Source organism: Berghia stephanieae, chromosome 14, assembly GCF_034508935.2.
Source record: "Berghia stephanieae isolate SIO BIC M18660-M18661 chromosome 14, UCSD_Bste_1.3, whole genome shotgun sequence".
NCBI classification, from domain to species: domain Eukaryota; kingdom Metazoa; phylum Mollusca; class Gastropoda; order Nudibranchia; family Aeolidiidae; genus Berghia; species Berghia stephanieae.
Genome location: NC_088373.1, coordinates 18239613 through 18251056, shown reverse-complemented (window position 1 = coordinate 18251056; position 11444 = coordinate 18239613). Strand labels below are relative to the sequence as shown.

Sequence of the window (11444 nt, the reverse complement as noted above, 5' to 3'; positions counted from 1 at the left end):
CTGGTCCTGACATTGTGTTCTGGAGTAAGTAACTAACACACATTTCCCCTCTCGACTCGGTAACCTGGCTATACGGAATGAAGGATATTGTAAGTGTTAGTACAAAAAGGATGCCTAATACTGTCATCTGCATTTTTTGCCAAATTGGGACCTAAAATTTGCCCAAAAAACCCTCAAAATTTGCCAAAAAGACCAAAATTTGCTGAGGAGAACTAAGCGTTTCAGTAAAAATTAACACGCGATACAGAAAAAAATATATATAAAAGACAATTTATTACATTTAAGGAGGCTACATTTATTAATGTACACAATGTAAAGCGATTTATGTGCCCAAACTTTCAGACAATCACACAGACACACACACAAACGTACATTTTCAGTCAGACTCATCAAAGGCAACATTTTTCAAGTTTCGCACTTTTTTTTTCTAGTTATTTTATTTTCGCTTCTTTTTTTCCCCAAAATTTGCCACGCGATTTGCCAATTTTCCCAAAATTTGCGGATCGCCCTACAAATTGCCATTTGCGGCAGCAAAAAATGCAAATGACAGCTAATAGTGTTAATAGATGAATGGGAGTGTATAAAATGAAAATATGGTTCCATTTGGCCTGCTGGGAAAATGAAGGTTACATTGTGAATCGCATTGAGCAAGGCAAATCTGTTGAATTCGTGCTAGACGGGTCTAAATGTGTTCAAATATATGTTTTATTATTTCAGCTAATTCGAAAGCAGAAGCTATGTAGTAGGTGAAAAAGCACAAAAGTGTAGCTAAGCTCACTGATTCAGTCCTGTGAACAGGTTATCTTCAGGGGAATTTGCAGGATGTGGTTGAAAAAATAAGAATTCAATTGTAAGTTTCAATTTATAAGACAAAGACATACTGTGGAGTTTCGGGTTTCCCCTTTAGCAACAAAACAATGAATGAAGCATTTCAGACGAATGAGACAATGTGATAGTGGCATTGTTAAAGTGAGTAAACCACGATGTGGTAGATGAAATTGCCCTCAGGGGCAGAAATCATTGCCCTCCCCCAGCTGACGGGTTCCCAGTCCACAGCCTAAGTGCGTCACAAGTACCGAATGTGCATGATGAAGTTGAGGCTTTCTTCCAGAGGCCAGTGTCAAATTGCTTTCTCCAGCTCCAGCAAGATAAAGATCGGAACATATGACAGGTGCTAGGTAAAGCAAGAAAGAAAAATACAAAAAAACATCCCAAAGTTGAAAAAAATTCAGTCGACCTCGACTGGGGATCAAACCTCAGACCTTCTGATTGCTCATCAGACGTCTTTGATTACAAAATGTAATGTTAGCACATCTGACCAGTAATATAAGGTCTGACGTTGGATCCCTGGTCGAGGTAGACTGATATTTTGGGATGTTTTTTTTTTCTTGCTTTGTCTGGCACCTTTCATACACACTTGTTCAGATCTTTATCTTACACCAGTGCCTGCTCCTTAATTTCTTTATTTGATATTTTCTCCAGCAGTTCCGTACAAGATGGATATATTGTACAGTGGAATCCTGGATGGATAAAGGCAACACTGTCAGACCTGAATGATTTGAGTGACATTACTGGCATGGCAGTTTTTTGCATCGCTTGCGGCTGCAAAAATTTGCAAAATATCACTGATCTGCATTGCGGCCGCACAATCTGCATTTTGGAAATTTTACAAAGAAAATAAAAAACAATAATTTTGTTTTTTAAGGCGAAAAAAAAAAAGTTTTTTATTCTTTTAATTTGATAGCTCGTGTAGAATGTGAAAGATAATTAATCAAGAGTAGTTTCTTTTTTACTATCTCATTTTCTTCCTTTTTACTGGCGCTGAATATGACCTTACATTTGTTGCAAGCGCTGAGAAACAAATACCTTTCTCTTTCATTAATTAATTATGGGTTTTTAGGAAAATTCATCGCAAATTTTGCAGTTTTTAGCTTGCAAAATTTGGGATTTTTTTAAATTTTTTTTTAAAACACCATGTCAGACATTAGCAAGTTTGACTTTAGGGAGCGTTCACATATTACGTCATCAAAAATTTGCCCTTTTTAGACCCCCCCCCCTCCCCCAAGTCATCACTTGTCATCATTGACCTGACCCCCCCCCCCCCCCAACAGATGATGACGTCATCTAATTTAATAAAAACTAAAAGATAACTTTAATTTCACAATATTTATTATTCGTTTTTCAAACCATAAACATTGATTATCAACGTTTGATAAAACACATTCAGACATTTTATTAATTTCAGAAACTGTTGATAATTTATGTTTTACGATACAATGGGGACATAAAATTTAAATTTGCAAAGATAAAATCTAACAATCATTATTTAAATTAGGCTACTTGGTGCAGGTGCTATTAAAAAAATTCAGAAAGTGTAATTTAAAATAGTATAGGAAGCAAATTATTTTATAGCATATTAGTCTTTTAGTGGAATGAATTTCTGTTTCAATTTCCAAACATAAAATTAATTGATTCAAAAATGTTTCTGCCTTGGACCTCTGGCAATGTACTATAAATAGTATCATCAATCTCATCTTCATCGTCATCATTTTCTCCCATTTGCTGTTCTTCATGTATGCCGCATTTTCGTGAATGGTCTTTCATTGCTGTGATCGAGGAGTGATACAATGAACATTTAGGGCAAGTTCGCCTTTTGAGAAGTGATACCCCTTTCCCATCTTGTTTCTTGAGAGATGGGCAATACTCATCATAGCAATTTATCTTTAGCTGTTTTGAAAGGAACAAACTTTGAAATAGGCTTAATTTGCCTATCTTTTGATGACATCATCTTGGGTCTGACCCCCCCCCCCCCCATGTCAACACATGTCAACATTTGGTAGACCCCCCTCCCCCCCTAGCTGATGACGTAATATGTGAACGCTCCCTTATCCATTATCAATGAAAATGGAGCACACTTTGATAATGAACAGAAAAGTTGGAACCATCGAGAAGTGTTGACTTTATACAGATTACACTGAATATCGAAATATCAAATCCGTCCATAAACTTAAAAAAATTACAACCGTTTATATTCAATATCAGTATCAGCACGAGAATGAGTATACTTTCCTCCTTGTCTTTGTTAAAGAGAAATAATCGAGAGAATTATTTATACTTTCCCCTCTACGAAGACATAGGCTCGTAGTTGACCTGATGTATTGAATTGACTGCGACTGATGAAGTCGAGGTGTCCACAAGTATGACATTACATATATGTCCACAAGTATGACATTACATATATGTCCACAAGTATGACATTACATCTATGTCCACAAGTATGACATTACATATATGTCAATTTTGTGTTTCAAGGTCATAAACTTTACTTCGAATTTTTCACTGGACTCCAACCATGCTCCTGCTCTATGGGCCCAATGGCTTTGAAGGACTACGGTACCCACATAGCATCTCACCATTATTTTGAGTAACCCAGTTTGGATTTGAACCGGTTCTTTAGGTACAGAGGCCAATCTCTTTGAACACAAGAGAAATATTTATAAATATTTGTTATATTTTATCATTTGGAGGTATTGACAGTTGGCCATGTTCTGATTCTGATTGGAGATCAGCCAGTATTTGAATCATTTCATCATCATTGGCCTCTTCTTTCTCTTCCTCGCTGCTTTCCTCCCTTGGTTCTTCCAGCAATTCATTCACCTGAAATAAGTCGTGAAAAGAAAAGGAAAGGAAACACTTGAGAAAATTTTTTATTAAAAATGTAAAAATTATTATTATTATTATTATTATTATTATTATTATTATTATTATTATTATTATTAATTTTATTTTTTTTTATTCCTGTCAAAAAAGACTAATTAATTAGGATGATTTTTTTTTGTTTTTTTGTTTTTTTGTTGTTGCTTTCCTGGCTCTAAATCATGTTTATTCAGAGATAAAAACATGTGAAGTGTTTTTGGTAGGTCCTCTCTTGGAATCCGTAGGTTATTATTCTTCTATAGAGAAGACCAACCAAATTTCTCTGTCGTCGATCTGGAATTTAGTCATGTATTTATGATTTTATTGTTGACTGAAGAAGAGTTTTGAGCCCGAATCGTTCCGTGTTTGGTATTTTGTTCTTTTTTGAAGCTGTTGTTATATATTCATTTTTCTTTATTACTTTTTAAAGTCCACAGCTTCTAGCAGCTTAAGCATCACAATAGTTAAAGTTAGGGCTATCAGGATATCTAAACTTTAGTCACATTCTCTCCCATACTCGAGTGTAAAATGAGTACCTGGCCATTAGCTGCGTTGTCACTGAAAAAAATTGTAATATCCCCTGACAGGCGTCGTGTCCCGTCCTAAATATTATGTGTTGCTGTCAGCTAGGAACCCATTGTAGAGCACTTAAAGCACGTTTAGTGCATACTTAGCTATTTTTATTTAGGCTGCTGATACAAGAAAATGAGAGTTGAGTGAATTGAATGGCTTTTTCAGATGTTGACAAATAACAACAAAGTGCTTACCGTTAATATCGTAGGATCCTGCAGACATTCAGCAGTAATGTAAGGGTCAGGAATTGTCGTATTGATCTCAGCGTAGACTTTCCCAGAGCCACAGCCACCATCGCCACCATCACCACCGTCCACTGCTGGTGTTCCCACAACAACCATCAACACTCTAGAGAATGCATTTCTCACAGCTTCTCGATAGGCGGTCTTTTGACATCTCGATATAACACTGCCTTTGTCTAAAACGAGTAAAAGTTAGAAATCACACTATTATAATAATAATAATAATAATAATAATAATAATAATAATAATAATAATAATAATAATAATAATAACAATAATTATAACTAATAAATATAATAATAATAATAACAATAATAATCTGATAATAATTAATAATAATAATTTATTATGGGATGAGATTAAACTACATATATATTAGACAATTCAAGAACACAGCCGATATTTCTTACAGATATGTGGTCTTGTACTTGTATGACTCTTGTTAATGGACAGTACCGATAAGTGCATTGATGTGACACTTGAACTCGCCCAATAATAGGTAAGATGGGTTAGTTCAATTTATTTGGAGGGGTGATAATTTTGGTCAAGTCCCTTCATCATCATCCATCGTGGTTTGTGCTCTTGAGCATGTTGCCGGTCAGCTGTCTCCACGAATCACGATCCTCTGCGGTTGCACATGACATCTGTGTTGCTTTACATTTGGCCATTCTTAGGTTATGCCATTCTCTGCCTTTCTCCAGCTCTCTTTCCTTGGATCATCCGGATGTTACCAACTTTTCTCAAGTCCCTTATCTACACACGTATATCAGCCGTACTGATAGTAATAGCGATCCTATTGCCATTGAAGCACTGCCTGTACTGATTGCTTCACTTTGAATGTGTTTGATCATGATGTTTGTGCATAAATAAACAAACGTGCATTCTTGCTTTTAATTTCAGATTGAGTTATTCCCAGTCTCTCAATCGCTATTTCTCATCACAAAATGTCTATTTACAAGAGAGAGATAGTGGGAGGGGGGAGGGGAGTGAAACGGAGACTTGGAAAAAGTCTCACGTTATTACTGCCAAGCTCTCATCATTCCTGATTCTGTTAAACTTAAAGCCCTAAGTAATCAAGCTTAAACACACACACATTTGTATAATGATGACTACACATCATTGTTGCTATTACTTGTTTCACTGACATGGCGGTTTTTTGCACACAAAAAAAACCCCCAAATTTTGAAAGCTAAAACTAAAAACAGCAAAATTTGCAAAACTTTGCGATTAATTTTCTTAAAAACCCATAACTAGTTCATGAAAGAGAAAGGTGTTTGTTTGTTTTTAAGGGTTTCACGGCGCTTGCAACAAATGTAAGGTCATATCAGCGCCAGTAAAAAGGAAAAAAATGAGATAGTAAAAAAGAAACTACTCTTGATTATCTTTCACATTCTACAAAAGCTATGAAATTTATTTTTTTTTAAATTTGTCTTTGTTTTGCCTTTTTTTTTTCTTTTCAAATTCTCGAAAACTTGCAAAAATTTTGCGATTTTTTGCGGCCACAAGCGATGCAAAAAACTGCCATGCCAGGTTACAACTACAGCATCGTTAATGAAAACAAACACGACCTGTTGCTTCCTGACCCGTAGCCAGTGACCCTCAGCTGTGCCAATTCCATGCGTGGTCAGACCATGCCTTGGAATGACCAACTCCACAACACACAGAAATCGACACACTCTATTCAATGTGTCTGCCCCAGGCACAGGGTCATCTCTTTTCATCTGTGAAATACAAAAAAAAATTTAGCTTTTATTTCTATATAGCCCAATATCCACTAAACGTGCTCAAAGTGCTTTAAAAGGGGTCTCTGGCCAACAGCAACATTTATCATTTAGGATGGGACATGACGCCTGTTAGGCATTATTACAATTTTTTTCGAACAGAGACAACACTGTTAACGGCCAGGTAATCATTTTACACCAGAGTACGTGAGAGAATGTAAGTAAATAACCTTTTCCAAGGACTCAAATATGCACCCAACAAGGCTCGAACCCAGGACCTTCCGACTCGAAAGCGAGTGTCATACCACTAGACAACATTGTCGCACAGGAATGGCTCATGCTGATTTTTTTGGAATGTTTTTTATTTCTTGTGTTGTTCTTTCTGCTGCTTGTTTTATTGTTTTTAGGGGTTTTACAGCGTTTACAACAAATTTAAATCATATCAGCACCAGTAAAAAGGAAGAAAATGAGTAAAAAGTTATAGAATTACAATTAAAGCACCCAAGAATAAGCAAGACAAAGGGGAATTTGTTCAAATAAGAAACAGATGTAGATTCCAAGAGCACACTATCAAGGTTCTTAGTTTGAGATCACCTAAATATCTCATCCAGACACAAGCACAGGTCCCCACCAAGAGGAACACACTCAATTGTTTACAAATCATATATATATGTAAAATGAAAAATAATACAGTGTATAACAGAGATGATTTACAAAGACAAAAATATCATCTCCCAAAACTCACTATCCATTTGACTGTTTCTCTCCCAGCCAGGGTCAGGACAAAATCAAGTAATCTCATTCCAAGACAAATACAGAAAGCAAGTTGGAAAACAGATATAGGGGGATAAAAGACACAGTATGTACCCACCCCCCCCCCCCCTTGCCCACTATGGGAGGTCGGGAACCCCACCCAGTCTTTCTCCTTTGGCTGGCCCAGATTCATGCATACCTTTTCAGATTTCTAAAAAAATGTATACTTCGGAATGTTAAAAGCTTAAATCCTTTTAACACTTACAAAATTTTATAACTTCCTTTTCACAAAAATGAAATTGGAACTAATGAAAACAGTCTTGTGTAAGAAAATTTTTATTTTTTTAACAACTCATCAAAGTGACCCTTTGTTGACACTTGACCTAAATTCTCTAAAAGAGAAGTAAGAGGAAGCCAGTTTAAGTTCAAAACTAAAACTCCATTTTAGCCTTGATCCTTATTGGATTGAATTTATGTATTTATTCTATACTATTTTCCTTTACAGATGACTGATTTGACTGTGTGCTCTTGTGGTATGGACACTCGTTTGTGTACCAGACAGTCCAATCGTCGAGATTTTTTGCTACTTTCAAAAATTAGAAAAGAATGTATTAACTCTCTTAGGATTTAGTCAGTTAATGTGCAACATATTCATTATTAGTTCTCCGAAGGACTGGTTACAACATACACACTTTCAAGTAGTTTTTTGGAACCAGAAGAGTGGAAGGTGTGACATCATGACTTCTCTACCCTATAATGGAGAATGAATGACTTCTCCATTTTTCATCTCAATCGGAGCTCAGAACTTTCCGAGGCTCAGATTGACGATTGTGGGTTTTTTTTTTTTTTGTCATTTATGTTAAAGGCCAGGTCCTCATTTTACACCTGAGTACAGTGAGAAAATGTGAGTGAAGGGCTTTTTCCAAGGACTGAACTATAAATACACCGCTCAGAGCAGGACTCGAACCCAGAACCTTCCGACCTGGATGTGAGTGCCATACCCACTAGAACACACAGCCGAACAAAATGTGATGCTGGCTGAGAAAACCTGGGAAGATGCGGCAAGCTTTGATTCGAGATATGAGTCAAAACCGAAGATAAAGTGTTTCCCATAGCAACAAATTTTATTCAGAAAAAAATCATAAATGGGTTCTAGTAGACATAGAAAGAAAATTTGTATGGGCTTTCCGGGTTTTCTCAGTCAGACACACAAATACTTACCAGCTTGATGCCAATCGACCATCCATCAAACCCCAGATAAAAGTTTGCCAGGTTGAAACACTGGCTTGGGTATAACAGCTCCCTTTCCTTGTTTGAATTCTTTTTACGTTGGGAAAACTGCACCTAGAAGGGGAAGGAGGGGGGGGGGGGGAGAGAATAGTAGATTTATGACATCTAAATGATGATAGCCAATGTCATCAAAACTGTTTTGTAATCATCATCCAGCTCATCAACATCATTTTGTCACTATTGTATTATCAACAGAATTGTCATAAACTATAAAAAATATCCAGGACCTGTTTGATCAACATCACTATTATGGCCTCTTAATCTTCTTTTTATTATTATCATTATCATCATTATTATTATTATTATCATTATTTTTATTTAAAAAACTATTATTATTATTATTATTATTATTATTATATTATTATTATTATTATTATTATTATTATTATTATTATTATTATTATTATTATTATTATTATTATTATTATTATCATTATTATTATCATTATTAATATTATTATTTTAGGTTCTACAAAAAGTCATTGGACAAAAAGATAGGATTGACAAATGAATGATTGAATGAATATGGCTGCGCTGTCGCTATGGACGCTTACCGTGAATGTGTGTGTGTGTGTGTGTGTGTGTGTGTGTGTGTGTGTGTGTGTGTGTGTGTGTATGTATGTGTATGTGTGTGTGTGTGTGTGTGTGTGTGTTATTTCAAGTGTGTCAGTCGGTTTCTAGTCTCCAGTTAGTAATTTGTTTCCATAAATCTCTGTCCAGTGCAAGTGTTCATAGCTTTAGAATGTCATCATGTGTGTTAAGGTTCTGAGGTAATTAGATGTTTCCTTGTGCTGTTGGAATCAGTTCTTCGGTTGTTGTTTCTAAATGTATTTGATATTTTTTGAGATCTTGATTCAATGTTGTTGGAAGTGAAGTTGGTGTACGCCCTCTGTATTTGGTTCCTTGTTTGAAGTAATCATCTATTGAGGTTTGTGCTGGAATATTTTCATCTCGCCTGAGCATGTGCCGAACAGTTTCCATCTTTGCTGCTTTTCGCGTACTGACTTGTTGTATTCTGTCTGCATCTGTCATATACATCCTCATTACTGATTTTGTCTGGCCAAAGTACCCCAATACATATAATAATATAATAAAATAACTCGTCTCAATTGTTTGTGATGAAGGGAGTCCAGGGTGTCCAAATTCTTTTTTATAATACCCCATATACCATAGTTGTATGTAAGGATTGGCAGCACTAGTGCTTCGTAAAGGCGTATTCTTTTATTTTCATTAATGATGTTCGTCCTGTTCCAAATATTGTGTAGCTCTCTGATATGTTTTCCCATATGACCACTCCTGTAAAGACTGATTGCCTAAATAAGCTCAGAAGACACCAGCAAAGCATCATCTTTCAACTAAGAACACAACACATACCGCTCAACAACCATTTAAGCAAAATTACAAACGACACACCCCCTTCCTGCCCCCTATGTCAACACCCCAATGAAACAGTAACACACCACTTGCTTGAATGTCAACCTCTTGAAGACCTGAGATGCACATTCCTCCCACCAAACCCAAGCATCAGTAACACTTTATAGTCACCTGGAACAACTACAAAAGACGTCTAACTCCTACGTCATGGCACAAGACCGAAGGGCTAGAGCTCAGGTGGTCGCTGGTTCAGATAAGTAAGTAAGTAGTTCTCTGAATGCAGTTTGAGCTAGCGTTTTTCTCCAAATGATAATATTGACAAAGACAAAACTTTAATAAAGGAAGTACAGAAAACAGTAAATTAGTTTAATCAAACAAAAGACAAATTGTTGTCGTTAAATTTATTAGTTAGTTATTGGTAAGAACTTTCACATGGAAAGTAACTCTATTCTATAACGTAACTTAATTGTATATCATGGAAATTAAGATAGATTAAGATGGAAACTTTTGAGGATTCAAGGATCAAAATTCATCCAGTCTGTGGGTATGTGTAAATAAATCTGGCAAAACGGGCATCTGTAGATGTAACTTGAAAATGTTAAAAACAAGGAATGGGTTTTGCCATGGACCATTTACAGAATGAAAAGGCTTATTAGTACAGGCACCTATCTATTTCATATTTATTCTATCATGACGTTAGAACCGATAAGAATATTTTGAGCCAGCAGCTGCCAAAATCAGTCCTTGAGCTTTTATATAGTGCAATATACACTAAACGTGCTCAAAGCCCTTTACAAGAGGTCTCTGACCAACAGCAACACGTAACATGTAGAACAAGACATGACACCTGTTAGGCGATGTTACTATTTTTATCAGACAGAGACAACGCTGTTGACGCAATGTACTCATTTTACACCTGAGTACAGTGAGTGAACGTGAGTAAAGAGCCTTTTACAAGGACTCAACTATGCGCCGAGCGAGGCTCTAACCCAGGACCTTCCAATCTGAAAGCGAGTGTCATACCACTAGACCACATAACCATGCGGGTTCTTCGGTCCAGTACTAAAGTCTGTAGGCGTGCACAAAAAATAGCCAGGCTTTTTTTTTTCAATAATTCGATATGATAAAATCATAATTATTTTCGCCATCATCATCTTCATCATTATCAGTGACAATAAAAGCAAAATCCAACTTGTCATGCTCTACCTTACAAGGCGTCGTCCCAACAATTCTAGTCAAGTGTAATTGCTCTTTGGCCTTCCTGGCACACAGTTTGGAGTAAAAGTTGACAAAGGCGTAGAGACGGCACGTAGATCCATGACTGGGTGGGAGTGAGCTCTCTCCAACTGCAATGTGACAATTAATAATAATAATAATAATAATAATAGTGATGATAATAATAATAATAATAATAATAATAATAATAATAATAATAATAATAATAATAATAATAATAATACAATCCCGGTGACAAAACAGCTCTCGGCGCACAAAATTGTAAAACATCATTATAAATATTTTTGTACACACGCACACCCATTTACTAAGCACGCACACACACATACCATCACAATGACACACACATGCACCAAAACGTACATATGCATACAGAGAAGAAAAATAGCTGTTGAAATGAATTATTGAATAAAAATCATATCAGGACATTTAACAATAATGGCAGGTGAAGGGAGATTATAACATTTTATCATGGGAATTCTGATTAACAAATGTATATCTTACAAAAAATAGGATGTCTTATTTAATCTAGTGAGCATCTCATAAGATGAGATTTTA

The 11444-nt window shown here is 35.9% G+C and overlaps 1 protein-coding gene across 1 annotated transcript in view; it reads right to left on the bottom strand.

Moving 5' to 3' along the window:
- Positions 1 to 4490: 4490 nt before the first annotated feature.
- Positions 4491 to 11444, bottom strand: part of LOC144959686 (RAD52 motif-containing protein 1-like) — a 9497-nt gene continuing 2543 nt past the window's right edge. Inside the window, exons 3-6 of the mRNA XM_078892365.1 lie at positions 10857 to 10996; positions 8208 to 8330; positions 6081 to 6233; positions 4491 to 4687 (exon numbers count right to left, since the gene is read on the bottom strand). Of these exons, the coding sequence (XP_078748491.1) occupies positions 4634 to 4687; positions 6081 to 6233; positions 8208 to 8330; positions 10857 to 10996 (470 nt within the window). The 3' untranslated portion in view covers positions 4491 to 4633. The remainder of the gene's footprint in view (positions 4688 to 6080; positions 6234 to 8207; positions 8331 to 10856; positions 10997 to 11444) is intronic.